The sequence below is a fragment of the Nycticebus coucang genome, chromosome 10, assembly GCF_027406575.1.
Source record: "Nycticebus coucang isolate mNycCou1 chromosome 10, mNycCou1.pri, whole genome shotgun sequence".
In the NCBI taxonomy this organism is placed as follows: Eukaryota; Metazoa; Chordata; class Mammalia; order Primates; family Lorisidae; genus Nycticebus; species Nycticebus coucang.
This window is the reverse complement of record NC_069789.1, coordinates 61802633-61817643: the sequence shown is the minus strand read 5'-3', so window position 1 is coordinate 61817643 and position 15011 is coordinate 61802633. Positions and strand designations below refer to the sequence as shown.

Sequence of the window (15011 nt, the reverse complement as noted above, 5' to 3'; positions counted from 1 at the left end):
AGAGTCCTAAGGGTTCATATGCTCTTTGTGAAATTTCTGACCCCCTTTTTTCCTTTGGATGGAGATCACACTAAGAAACTGTTACACCTATACAGGAACTCTTAGTAGTTAGCTAAGTCTCTCCCCACACCCTTGGCGGAGGATCCAGAGGCTACAAAGCTTGTTGACACTTGTAAGTGTCAACATTTGTGTAACATACTATCTAAATTCACCAATTTGATACTAACAGTTTTTAATTTTTTTTTTTTTTGGTTTTTGGCCGGGGCTAGGTTTGAACCCGCCACCTCCAGCATATGGGACCGGCGCCCTGCTCACTGAGCCACAGGCGCCGCCCCGATACTAACAGTTTTTAAAGAAGTGAAAATATAGGGCGGCGCCTGTGGCTCAGTGAGTAGGGCGCCGGCCCCATATGCCGAGGGTGGCAGGTTCAAACCCAGCCCCGGCCAAACTGCAACAAAAAATAGCCGGGCGTTGTGGCGGGTGCCTGTAGTCCCAGCTGCTTGGGAGGCTGAGGCAAGAGAATCGCATAAGCCCAAGAGTTGGAGGTTGCTGTGAGCCGTGTGACGCCACGGCACTCTACCCAAGGGCGGTACAGTGAGACTCTGTCTCTACAAAAAAAAAAAAAAAAAAGAAGTGAAAATATAGATGTATCAAAGCCAAACACTTATCCTTCCTTCCGGTATTTAAAACTACTAACTGTGGCTCAGTGAGTAGAGCGCTGGCCCCATATACTGAGGGTGGCGGGTTCAAACCCAGCCCGGGCTGAACTGCAACAACAACAAAAAAAACCCTACTAACTAAATTAGCAAAGCAACATTAGCGTAACTTGACATTATTTTGGTAAGCAGCCCATATTAAATATTAAAAAATGTGTTAACCAAGCTTAAGGAAAAACAACTGAAAATAAAAATAGACATTTCATATTTATCTTTCAAAAGTAGTTCTGAAAATTTCTTCCAATTGTTATCATTTCCTGTTTTCCTAACACCCATTCATTCAACAATAACTCAAGTGCCAGTGTGTGTGGCACTGCGAGGACACTGAGCAAAGAGTCATCATCCTATGTCAGACTCTGCAGTGGAGGTTTTTGGTTCTGACAGTAGCTCTTAGGACTATTTACTGGGGAAAAAAACAAAACAAAACTTTGTCCAGAGGAAAAAAAAATTTATTATTGAATAAATTAATTTTCTGATGTATGTAACTTATGAGAATTAAGAAGGGAAATAAATACATTATTGCTGTATAAATTTTGTTAAATGTTTAAAAATCATATCTTAAATAATTTTTATGTACATGTCTATTTACTCAACCTATACAGTTAATAATTTACAGAAATTATGCCAACTATACACAATAAAAAATTATTCAAAGTGGTGTAACACATCATTTCTGAGAATTACTTTTATCATGTTTTCTAATAATGTCCATAAGATTAGCTCCTGTAACCAGATCATTTTGTGTCTGTTTATCTTTTTGTTGTTCTTTTCTCTTCTGGTCATGAAGATAAGGGGAATTTAATAATTGTGGGGGAAGAATGGATCCTGTGGGTTTTACTCGTTTTGCAATATCCCAGAAGAGTCTTTTTGAATTATTATTGATGAAAGTAATTGCTGTTCCATTTTGACCTAATCTCCCCACTCTTCCAACCTGGAATGAAATGCAAAGCACATTTTAAAAATGTTCACATAAAATTTTAATGTCTCTTGCAAGAAATCAAATACTATTATTTAAAGAAGCTTTACTAAGATTAACCTCCATTCAGATAGCATTTTTTTAACTGCATCTCAAATATTTGTGAAATCAATTTAGTGAGTTTCTACCAATATATTTTAAGTGACATGGCCCCCAAATAAGAAAGTGATCACAAATAATAAAAGCATTGCTTATAAAACCTGTGTTTTCAGTTATATACTTGTGTGCGTATGGGAGGGAGGAGGGAGCATGTAATGATATAAAAATGTTTCTCATTGGGCGGCGCCTGTGGCTCAAGGAGTAGGGCGCCGGTCCCATATGCCAGAGGTGGCGGGTTCAAACCCAGCCCCGGCCAAAAACCAAAAAAAAAAAAAAAAAAAAAATTAAGAAAAATGTTTCTCATTGTGGGTAAGTTAGGGTCAAAAAATTTTGAAACCTCCTACATTGAGAACAAGAGGACCATTTAGAACATTTGGCCAGGTGCGGTGGTTCACACCTATAATCCTAACACTCAGTGAGGCTGATGTGGGTGGATTGCGTGAGCTCAGGAATTCAAGACCAACCTGAACAAGAGTGAGATCCCATCTATAAAACTAGTTGGGTGTTGTGGTGGGTTCCTGTAGTCCCAGCTGAGGCAAGAGGATCTCTTGAGCCCAAGAGACTGAGGTTGCTGTGAGTTATGGTGCCATAGCACTCCACCCAAGGTGACAAGTAAGACTGTCTCAAATAAACAGACAAACAAACAAGAAAAAAAAAGAAGGCCCAGCGCTTATGGCTCAAGCGGCTAAGGCACCAGCCACATACACCAGAGCTGGCGGGTTCGAATCCAGCCCAGGCCTGCCAAACAACAAGGACAACTGCAACCAAAAAATAGGCGGGCATTGTGGTGGGCGCCTGTAGTCCCAGACACTTAGGAGGCAGAGGCAGGAGAATCACTTGAGCCCAGGAGTTGGAGGTTGCTGTGAGCTGTGATGCCACAGCACTCTACCCAGGGTGACAGCTTGAGGCTCTGTCTCAAAAAAAAAAAAAAAGAAAGGAAAAAGAAAAAAAAGAGTATTTAAGAAGCCCTGAAATGCTAGCTATCAACTAATTCATTTTTGCATAAAGTTCTTTCTTTCTTCTTTTTAAAATTTGAAAAAGTCACTGTCATAAGGGCTACAGTACAATGGCCTCATCATAGCACACTGATGATCATAATTCATTCATTATATGCTCACTGAATAAAATAAAAATAAACCCCAAATTTTACTACCTACATTATTTTTAAGCTAACATTTTAGGTATAGGCATATGTCCTCATGCCCGGCTAAATTTTCTTTCTTTTTTTTTTTTCCGGCTAAATTTTCTAATTTTTGCAGAAACAGGGTCTCACTATGTTGCCCAGGCTGGTCTCCAACTCCTGGCCTCAAGTGATCCTCCTGCCTCGGCCTCCCTATGTGCTGGGATTACAATAGGCATAAGCCACTATGCCCAGCCTATTTCTCATTTTGACAGAATTAAATGGACGCAAATTTGTGATGGAGAACCCATAGTAAGGCACAAATCTACTTGTTTCCAAGTATATGTATAATGAAAATGTTCTGAGAAACTCTTTGGAAGATGAGAAAAATACACAATCATAATCAACTTCTGTTTAATTGAAATGTAAAACTTAAAGTCTATATACAAAAATATTTAGATGAATAGATGGTTCCTGCTAATAGGAAGGGCATTTCTACCATTATAGCAAAAAAGCCTCTAAAAAAGTTAAAAGAGGTTGCTTCAAGGGAATGAGACTGGGAGATGTGAGGCAAATCAATATTGTTTTCCAGTATCAGCTTATATTTTTACCTGATTTAATTATATCACTGAATTGTTCCAATTAAAATAAAAATAAAAATAAAGTACCTTCAACCCACAGAATTGGAGAAAATATCTGCAAATCATGTATCCAATAAGAGGGTGGCGCCTGTGGCTCAAAGGGGTAAGGTGCCAGTCCCATATGCCGGAGGTGGTGGGTTCAAACCCAGCCCTGGCCGAAAACCACAAAAAAAAAAAAAAAAGAGTCTTCTAGAGTATATAAAGAAGTTTTACAACTCAATAATAAAGACAACTTAACTTTTTTTTTTTTTTGAGACAGAGCCTCAAGCTGTCACTCTGGGTAGAGTGTCATGGCATCACAGCTCACAGCAACCTCCAACTCTTGGGCTCAAGCGATTCTCCTGCTTCAGCCTCCCAAGTAGCTGGGACTACAGGTGCCCACCACAATGCCTGGCTATTTTTTGGTTGCACCCGTCACTGTTGTTTGGTGGGCCCGGGCTGGATTCAAACCCACCAGCTCAGGTGTATGTGGCTGGTGCCTTAGCCACTTGAGCCACAGGCGCCAAGCAATAAAGACAATTTAATTTAAAAAAAAAAAAAATGAGCAAAGGATTTAAAATCATTTCTCCAAAGAAGATATAGAAAAATGACCAATAAGTACATGAAATGCTACTTCAACACCATTAGTCTTAGTGAAATGCAAATCAAAATACAAGGAGTATCCTTTTATATCCTCTGACATAGACAGATAAATGCTGAACTCTCATAAAACAGTGAAGCCATTTTGGAAAACAGTCTGGCAGTTCCTCAAAATGTTAAATATGTAGTTATCATATAACCCAACAATTCCATTCTTAGGTAAATGATCAACAGAAATGAAAACATGTCCACACAAAAACTTGTACATGAATATTCATGGCACCATTATTCATAGTAGACAAAAAGTAGAAACAACCTAAATGTCTAACAATTCATGAATGGATAAACAAAGGTGGTATATCCAGATGATGAAATATTATTTGGTAGGTATAAAAAATGAAATACTGATACATACTAAAATATGGATGAAACTTAAAAACAGGCTAAGTGAAACAATCAACTCCTGGAGAATATTCACTTTACCGTGCAGGTAAATGAGGTGGCACCCCCCCCAAAAAAAAAAACAAAAAAAAGAGGAAAGAGTACTACTGCTGTATTATTAAGTCTAAGTTACAAATAAAAGCAACAATGTATTAAAAGCAATAAAAGCCTTTCAGTGGGTGATTCAAGTAAATGTGGCATTCAGAGACTTTCTCAGAACATTAGAGAAAGGTTTTACTTGGAGAGTTTATTAAGTGATGCCTGAGAAGGAAGACGGACAGCCGTCAATGAGATAACATGGTGCCAAGAGAAGGCTCCATTTCTGCTAGAAAGAGAAGCTATTGTTACCTTTGGCAGCAAAGGAAAGAAACAAAACATTAAAAAGTGAAAGATAAGAACAAACACGGATATCAAGAAGAGGTGAAGATTCCCTGAAAAAACAAGTAACATTTAAAAGTTCAATTTTATTTTGGCCATATAGATCAATGTAAAATATCTTTTTAAACAAAGATTCTTTTTTATTATGAAAACTCACTGATTATATGCTCACCGAATAAAATAAGAAAAATAAAGGAAATAAAAATAAATCCAAAATTTTACTACCTATATTATTATTTTATTTATTTATTTTTTGTAGAGATAGAGTCTTACTTTATCACCCTCGGTAGAGTGCCGTGGCGTCACATAGCTCACAGCAACCTCCAACTCCTGGGCTTAGGCGATTCTCTTGCCTCAGCCTCCCAAGCAGCTGGGACTACAGGCACCTGCCACAACGCCCGGCTATTTTTTTGTTGTTGTTGCAGTTTTGGCCAGGGCCGGGTTTGAACTCACCACCCTCAGCATATGGGGCAGGCGCCCTACCCGCTGAGCCACAGGCGCCACCCCTACCTATATTATTTTTAAGCTAACATTTTAGGTTATTGTCAGTTTTTATTTAATGCACCTTAGGCATAGTCTCAAGCTGGTGCCCTGTGTAGAGTGCCGTGGCGTCATAATTCACAGCAACCTCCAACTCGAGCTCCAGCAATCCTCTTGCCTCAGTTTTTCTATTTTTAGTAGAGATAGAGTCTTGCTTTTGCTTAGGCTGGTCTTGAACTTTTTTTTTTTTTTTTCTTGTAGAGACAGAGTCTCACTTTATGGCCCTTAGTAGAGTGCCGTGGCATCACACAGCTCACAGCAACCTCCAACTCCTGGGCTTAAGCGATTCTCTTGCCTCAGCCTCCTGAGTAGCTGGGACTACAGGCGCCCGCCACAACGCCCGGCTAGAGAAAGTTATTTTTTTTTTTTTTTGTTTGTTTTTTTTTTTTTTTTTGTAGAGACAGAGTCTCACTTTATGGCCCTCAGTAGAGTGCTGTGGCATCACACAGCTCACAGCAACCTCCAACTCCTGGGCTTAAGCGATTCTCTTGCCTCAGTGGTCTTGAACTTTTTAAGTTCAAGGGATCCACCTGCCTTGGTCTCCCAGAGTGCTAAGATTATAGGAATAAGCCACCACATCTGGCCTATATACATGTATATTTTTTAAAGTAAAAACAGTTTTATGTCCCCTTTTTTCTTTCCTTAAAATTTAACATCACATTGACAATACCTTACTCAGTAAAACTCATAAACAAAATGGTGGCAACAACAAAAAAAAAGTGGTGGTAACATATAAGTATCTTTACCTGATGGACATACTCATCCATACTTGAAGGCATATCAAAATTGACAATCAGCTTGACGCTGATCAAGTCCAGGCCTCGTCCCAGGACTCCTGTGCTCACTACAACTTCATAATCTCCATCAAGTAATCCCTTTTTAAAAAAGCAACAAAATTTATTATTCAGAATTTATTTTACATAATTCTGTTTCTGTTTTCAATGCCGACTTCGGTATTTTTATTGTAACATCTTTTTAAGAGACAGGTTGTCGCTAACATTGCCCAGGTTGGTCTGGAACACCTATGCTCAAGTGATCTTCTCACCTTAGTCTCCTAGTAGCTGCGACCAGAGACATAAACCACTGCACCCAGCTCAGCTGCATTATCTCTTCCTTTTATAAAATTAAAAAAAATGTTTTGTAAACCTTTTTTAAAAAAGTCTCACTATGTTGCCCAGGCTGGTCTTAAACTCCTGGCCTCCCAAAGTACTGGGATTACAGGTGTGAGCCTCCACACCAGGCCATATCTTTTTTGTTTGTTTTTTATTAAATCATAACTTTGTACATTGATGTATTTATGGGGTTCAGGGTACTGCTTCAATACATACCTTTTAAATAAGTAAACATCTTAGGATGCCTGAAAATTTACCCCAGTCCTCATGGAATTTATTCTATTAATTTACTCAGGCAAAGCTTTTCCACAGGTGAGCTACGGCTCTACCCCAGTCCAAACTGACTTGATTTCAGAAATGGCAAATTCTAGGGTCGGGCATGGTGGCTCATGCCTGGAATCCCAGCACTCTGGAAGGCCAAGGTGGGTGGATCACTTGAACTCATAAGTTCAAGACCAGCATGAGCAAGTGTGAGATCCTGTCTCTAAAAAATAGCCAGGTTGTGGTGAGTGCTTTAGTCCAACCTACTTGGGAGGCTGAGGCAAGGGGATCACTTGAGCCCAAGAGTTTGAGGTTGCTGGTAGAACCGGGGTAACAAAGAGAGACTGCCTCAAAAAAAAAAACAAAAAAGGAAAATTCTGAATTAGTAATCTACTTAGTACGTAATGCCTACAGAATAGGCTATTGCTCTCCCAACACAAAATCCGAAGCAAGAGGAACAATTAACTTCAAGCTGCTTACTTGAAGTTCTTGCAGTCATTATAAGAGGGTGTGCTTTTAAAACCAGTTGTAATGTGGTATCCCTTAAGGAGGCAAAACAGATTTATAGGAAAGAAAATATAAAATGTTGAGTGCCAAACCTTCAATATGTTTTTCCTTTCCACTTGTGACTTCTCTGAATGTATAGATACGCTTTTTAGACCTGTGATTTTCTGAACAGCCTCACTCAACAGATCTGCTCCTAGTTTGCAGTCCACAAACACCAACACTGGAGGCTTAAAGAGTTTCTTATCCTGAAAAATTAATAATATATATTTAAAAGTATGCATATACCATAATTTACAACAGGAAGTTTTCTGAAGGCATTAGCACAAGCTAGTTATCAATAGGTCTATAAATATTGGTAGAGACCTAAAAAGGCAGTCTGTTAAAATGAGTTATTTTTTTTTTTTTCTTTTTTTGAGACAGAGCCTTAAGTTGTTGCCCTGGGGAGAGTGTCGTGGCATCACAGCTCACAGCAACCTCCAACTCCTGGGCTCAAGTGATTCTCCTGCCTCCACCTCTCAAATAGCTGGGACTACAGATGCCTGCCACAACGCCCAGCTATTATTTTGTTGCGGCCGTCATTGTTGTTTGGAGGGCCCGGGCTGGATTCGAACCCGCCAAATCAGGTGTATGTGACTGGCGCCTTAGCCACTTGAGCCACAGGCGCCAAGGCAAAAATGGGTATTTTGTTTAAAATACATATAAACAGAAGCTAGTCTGCTGCCCTTTATATTTCTGCATCACTTCATGAGTACTGCAATATTATGAGTAATTAAAAAGTGTTAAGTGCAATTAATATAGTTCTACATACTGTTCATAACTCAATACCCACCATATTTAACTTAATTCTGTGTTTGTAAGTAATTACACTTGTATATATCACCAATTTAACAAATTTCTGTTTAAACTAGTAACAGTTAAAAACATTCTCAAGGATAGAATAGCCAAAAAATACTTTACCCCTCCTCATCTATAAAAGTACTAGTATATTTTAAAGAAAAAGTATTCTTTAGGAATAATCTTAATATTTAATTATCTTTCTATAATAAGAAAAAGAAAACTGGCTTCGCGCCTGTAGTACAGTGGTTACAGTGCCAGCCACATACACCAAGGCTGGCGGGTTCGACCACAGCCTGGGCCAGCTAAACTACTGCAACAAAAAAATAGCCGGGCATTGTGTTGGGCGCCTGTAGTCCCAGCTACTTGGGAGAATGAGGCAAGCGAATCACTTAAGCCCAAGAGTTTAAGGTTGCTGTGAGCTGTGACACCACGGCATTCTGCTGAGGGAAACATAAAGAGACTTTGTCACAAAAAAAAAAAAGAAAGAAAGAAAGAAAGAAAGGAAAGAAAACCTAACCCCCCTATCTACCCAGCATGTTTTCACAAATAACAATTTGTTTGGTCCTCACAGAACTCTGAGGCAGGTAAAGCAATTTCAATTCATTGTTCAATACCTACACCAAATTCCCTGAAAGATGCATCTAAAAATCATTCTCTCAAGAGCTCTGAAAAATGCAAACACAATCTATAAAACATGGCTAACTGCTTTACTACTCACATTTAAAATTTCAAATAATTTTTTCTTTTTGGCTGGATCTTCCACCCACAAAATTATCTGACGCACGTTGGCACAAGGTAGGTTCTTTTCTCCAGCTATAATTCTCACAGGATCATGAAGAAGCTGGCTTGCTAGTTGTTCTATGCTAGTTGGAATTGTGGCTGAAACCAAAATGGTCTGGCAATCATTTGGAATGTTTTCCAAAATGTCAAGCACTTGCTGTTGAAAGCCCATCTTTAACATGGTATCAGCCTAAAATAAAATCATTTTAAAGTTAGTTCAGCTTGGCTTCAAAACCCAGAACTGGGGCGGTGCCTGTGGCTCAGTCGGTAAGGCGCGGGCCCCATATACCGAGGGTGGTGGGTTCAAACCCGGCCCGGCCAAACTGCAACAAAAAATAGCCGGGCGTTGTGGCGGGCGCCTGTAGTCCCAGCTACTTGGGAGGCTGAGGCAAGAGAATCGCTTCAGCCCAGGAGTTGGAGGTTGCTGTGAGCTGTGTGAGGCCACGGCACTTTACCGAGGGCCATAAAGTGAGACTCTGTCTCTACCAAAAAAAAAAAACAAAAAAAACCCAGAACCACCAAAGACTAATGTAATTAGGAATATAAAGAAAAATACACTACAAACAATGTCAAAAGACAAAGGACAAACTAGGGAAAATATATACTTATAAAAAATTATAAACTATGTAGACTGTTATTATGGCAATTCATAATATACATACCCTAAATATTCATCAATAGGGGACTTGGTAAATGATGGTAGATCCACATAATACCACATTTTTGTCATGAAAAATGATCATAAAGCACTTTATTAAATAACGAATGGTTGCTAGGAGGAAAAAAAGCAAAGCATACAATACTATGTTTAATAGGATACAATTTATGTTACAAAATATTATATACTCAAAAAGCTTCATTATTAACACTAGGGAAAAGGCTAGAGGGCAGTTGGAGGCACAGTTTCACTTTTCATATTTTAGCTTTTTGCAGAGTTTGATTTTATTTACCGTGAGCATATACTATATTTATAATAAAATATTAAATAAAACAGTTAATGTTGGGGGCTTCTGTGTCTGAATGCAGGTATCTCCCCTAAATTCACATGTTGAGACCTAACCCAAAATGTGATGGAATTAAGACACAGAGCCTTTAGGAGGTGATTAAGTCATGAGAGCACCTCCTTTGTGAACAGGATTAGTGCCCTTACAAAGGAAGTTGAAGGGAGCTGCCCTCCCCTTCTGCTGGGTGGAGATGAAATGAGAGAGCACCATCTTTGAAGCACAGAGCAATCCCAGATCCTGAATCTGCTGGCTCCTCAATCAGCCTTCAGAGCTGTGAGAAATCAATCTCTGTTGTTTATAAATTACCCAATCTAGGATATTTTATTTTGCAGCAGGAATCGACTAAAACAGGGGTTTTCATTTCTGTATATGCTCTGTATTGTTGGTGTAAGTGCTGCTTAAAAAAATAAAAGATTAAGGCTGTCTTGATTTTCAAATACAATCCAAGTATGTATAATTGGGGAAATAAGTTATTTAATTATTTTAATATAGTAACGTATTATATTTTTAAGTACCCACTAATGTATTTTCATTTAAAGTTTGAACATTCATTTTAATATTATTCATTCTATGACATTTAAAAAAAATCTGAAATAATCATGACAGATTGGATTTGATCCTGGCTTGACCTACAGCCTTAAGTGAGTTAATTAGCTTTAAGCCTTACTTTTACCCTTTATAAATGAGAATAATAATAGTACCTACCACAAAGGACTGTCATGAGGATTAATGAAATAAAGTATAAAATAGACTACATTTAGGACAATGCCTACAACCTAAGTATCAGCCACTGTTTCAATTACTTATGGGACACAGAGAACAAGGCACACACAGTTTATCTGGAAAATGAGTCTGACTTCTCTCAACAACCTCGCCAAGCCCTATTCATCTCAGTAGATGGCCTTGCTTCTCCTGGCTCAGAGAAAATGCAGGCCTTTAGGAAGAAATTCCTTCAATTTCTCTTCTCACACAAGCTTTCTCTCAGAGTAGTCTAGACCTGCTGTCTCCATTCCTTCACTTTTTGCCTCCTACTCACCATTCAATCTACTAGCCTCCACCTTCACTTCACTGGCACTACTCTTTCAGGTAGAAAGCACCGTGAGTGTCAAATTCAAAGGCAGTCTTTGTCTCTCTTTATGATATATATATATCTCATATATATATGTATATAAATTATATATACACACACACACATATATATTTTAATTTCAGGTTACAATATTTGCATTTGTTAGATAGAGTCCCTCTTGTCCTGATGCAAAGGGTGTGCCATATACCCCTACATTGTGCCCATTAAGTAGGAGCACACCAGTCTCATCCCTTTCTCCCCCTCCCTCGTCCCCCTCAACTTGAATTTAAGATATCTTTTTTAAAAAATAACAGAATATACTCACTGTAGAAAACTTGGTAAACACAACCAAGTATAAAGAACTAAATTCACCTACAGCAGCCTCAAACTCTTGGGCTTGAGCAATCTTCTTGCCTCAGCCTCCCAAGTAGCTGGGCCTATAGGCACCTGCCAAAATCAACCAACTCAATGCCCTTCAGCGACATATGTATGAGTTTTTAAAGACACCTCTCAGTGAAGGATGGAAGACGCATGGAATGGTGTGCAGGGCCACTGAGCATGGGGTGACCAGAAGGAAGCAAGTGCTCTGACCTGGGGGAGCACCATGGTGACAGAGAGGAGGAGAATCATCAAGAGATATTCAGAAGCCCGACCCTACAGGATTGGTCAGTAATGCCAGGTTATGCACTGGAGTGACAAGGAATGGGGAAAAAGACAATTCTAGTTTGGCCGTTGGTACTAATGGCACCCGCTGGGACCAGATACACAGCGTCAGGTGGTTCTTTTTTTAGCATCAGTGAGAACAGGTGAAATTATGTTCTTTGTGCTAGGTAAAGTGTTTTAAAAAGCAGAGAAGGTGGCTTCAGTCAGAATTTATCAAAAACCATTTCTGCCAGCCATATCAATTGATGACTCAACTCCTCAACTGACTTATTAGCTCTCCAGGCATACGAATCTGAATTGCCCAGCACCGTTAGACATTTCCTATACTCAAGTGGTTCTCAACATTCCCTATTACTGTACGTTATATTATCCCAGGGGTGGAGGAGAAAGGGTTAAAAAGTGTGTACAACAAAGTCCATGCAAAAACTTCAACGTCAGAATGTCTGGGGTCAAATCACCGGCATCACTATGTTAAAAATATTTTCCAAATGATTCTAATATGAAAACATGACTGAGAATTAAAATGTAAATCCTAAAAAAAAAAAAAAAAAGAACTAAATTCACCTATTATCCCATAATCCAAGTGTTACCTCCTTTACTTTCAATCTCCCTCCTCCTTATCCTTCTAGCCCAGTGGTTCTCAACATTCCTAACACCTCCTAATGCCACGACCCTTTAATACAGTTCCTCATGTTGTAGTGACCGCCAACCATAAAATTATTTTCTTTGCTACTTCATAATTGTAATTTTGCTACTATTATGAATCGTAATGTAAATATCTGATATGCAGGATGTATTTTCAATGTTACCAAGAATCGCGACCCACAGGTTGAGAACTGCTGCTCTAGCCACTGTCCTGGCTGGAACCCTCCCCTTCACTAACCAGGAGTCTGATTATAATACACTCCTACTTAAAACCTTTAAAGGTTCTTAATGTACACAGATTAAACTCTGAAGGCCTCTTACAAACAAGCACAGGAGAAAAAAATCTGAAAAGAAATACACTAACTGTGGTCAGGCACAGTGGCTCACACCTGTAATCCTAGCATTCAGGGAGGCCAAGGCAGGTGGATTACCTGAGCTCACAGGTTTGAGACCAGCCTGAGCAAGAGTGAGACACTATCTCTAAAAATAGCTGGGTGTTGTGGCGGGCGCCTATAAGCCCAGCTACTCGGGAGGCTGAGGCAAGAGGATCACTTAAGCCCAAGAATTTGAGGTGCCTGTGAGCTGTGATGCGACAGCACTCCTCCCAGGGTGACAAAGTGAGAGTCTGTTTCAAAAAAAAAAAAAAGAAAGAAATTCACTAACTATGGTTGTTTTTAAGGTGGTAGAAATATTGATGGTCCCCTCCATTTTCCAATCTGCCTTTCATGTGCATGAAATACAATTGTTATTTAAAATACAAAGTGCAAAAAATAAAATAAAATAAAATAAAATACAAAGTGCAGCTCGGCACCTGTGGCTCAAGCGGCTAAGGTGCCAGCCACATACACCTGAGCTGGAGGGTTCGAATCCAGCCTGGCCTGCCAAACGACAATGATGGCTGCAACCAAAAAATAGCTGGGCATGTGGAGGTGCCTGTAGTCCCAGCTACTTGGGAGGCAAAGGCAGGAGAATCGCTTGAGCCCAGGAGTTTGAGGTTGCTGTGAGCTGTGATGCCACAGCACTCTACCCAAGGGGACAGCTTGAGGCTCTGTTAGAATAGAATAGAATAGAATAGAATAGAGTAAAATAAAATAAAATACAAAGTGGGCCATCAATAGCATTTTTAAAAAATCAGAAAATGGGACAGAATACAATAGAAAATATCCAAATAGAAAAAATCACATGTACCAAGGGTAATAATTACTATTTCACAAAACTTTTGCTTCATTTAAATGTGCACAAATACAACATTTATATAGTACAAGTCCCCATCTAAACTGTATTTTTAAAAATTAGATATTGGGGGGCGGTGCCTGTGGCTCAAGGAGTAGGGCGCCGGTCCCATATGCCGGAGGTGATGGGTTCAAACCCAGCCCCGGCCAAAAAAAAAAAATTAGATATTGGGAAAATCTTAGTCTTTCTACACTTCAGTTTTCTACTTATAAATCTATTTCCTTACCTACCTTAGAAGAATGCTAGCATATTAAAATATGAAAAATAAAAAGACTGTCCCTGGGTTACAAATGAGATAGGTTTGTTTTTAAGTTGAATTTATATGTAAGTTAGCAACAGGTACATTTATTTTATTTGTAATAACCTCTGTTTGTAAGTGCAAGTTGTATGTCAGTAGGATGTTTGTAACTCGGAGACTGTCTGTATACTTTTTAAAAACTCTTAGAAATAAACATAAGGTACTTCAAATATTACAACCAATTACAATTAAAATAAAGTTACTCTGGGCTGGGTGCCCGCAGCTCAATGATTAGGGCACTGGCCACATGCACCAGGGATGGTGGGTTAGAACCCTGCCCAGGCCTGCTAAACAGAACAAACAAACAAACAAACAAAAAAAAAAAAACCAGCTGGTCACTGTGGCAGGTGCCTATACTCCCAGCTACTAGGGAGGGTGAGGCAAGAGAATCGCTTGAGCCCAAGAGTTTGAGGTTGCTGTGAGCTATGATGCTACAGCATTCTACAGAGGGAGACAAAGTGATACTCTGTCTCAATAAATAAATAAATAATAAAGTTACTCTGAAAATGTAAAAGTGAGAGGTAAACCCAGATAGAGCAGGAGTTAAGAATAAAGAGGTAAACATACTCATAGGTATTCCCCAATCATAAAACAAACTTTGCCGGGCGGCGCCTGTGGCTCAGTGAGTAGGGCGCCGGCCCCATATGCCGCGGGTGGCAGGTTCGGACCCAGCCCCGGCCAAACTGCAACAGAAAAATAGCCGGGCATTGTGGCGGGCGCCTGTAGTCCCAGCTGCTCGGGAGGCTGAGGCAAGAGAATCGCGGAAGCCCAAGAGTTAGAGGTTGCTGTGAGCCGTGTGACGCCACGGCACTCTACCCGAGGGTGGTACAGTGAGACCCTGTCTCTACAAAAAAAAAAAAAACAAACTTTGCCAAACTTTTCTGGAAATGTTTGTTTTTAGTGTTGCCTATAGTTTCTTCACTAGTCATGACTTCTTTAACCTACAATCTGCCTTCCATCTCTACTACCAAAACTTCACTTGAGGATCTCAAGGCTAAGCATCTCTCATTCCCCACTGAGTGGCTAACTGTGGCTCGAAGCCCACGTGCATGAAGTGTTTACTATGTACCTAGCACCTTTCTAGGTGCTGCACATGTCTCCAAGATAATCCT

General features: G+C 39.6%; 1 protein-coding gene across 4 annotated transcripts in view; it reads right to left on the bottom strand.

The window, feature by feature from the left end:
• Positions 1–1232: 1232 nt before the first annotated feature.
• DDX59 (DEAD-box helicase 59) overlaps positions 1233–15011 on the bottom strand; it is a 32133-nt gene continuing 18354 nt past the window's right edge. For 3 of the 4 annotated variants that reach the window (XM_053607256.1, XM_053607255.1, XM_053607257.1), the window contains 4 exons: positions 8926–9177; positions 7463–7615; positions 6237–6365; positions 1233–1647 (listed from right to left, as the gene is read on the bottom strand). In XM_053607256.1, the coding sequence (XP_053463231.1) occupies positions 1384–1647; positions 6237–6365; positions 7463–7615; positions 8926–9177 (798 nt within the window). In that variant the 3' untranslated portion in view covers positions 1233–1383. The remainder of the gene's footprint in view (positions 1648–6236; positions 6366–7462; positions 7616–8925; positions 9178–15011) is intronic. The other variant, XM_053607259.1, reaches the window with a different exon arrangement.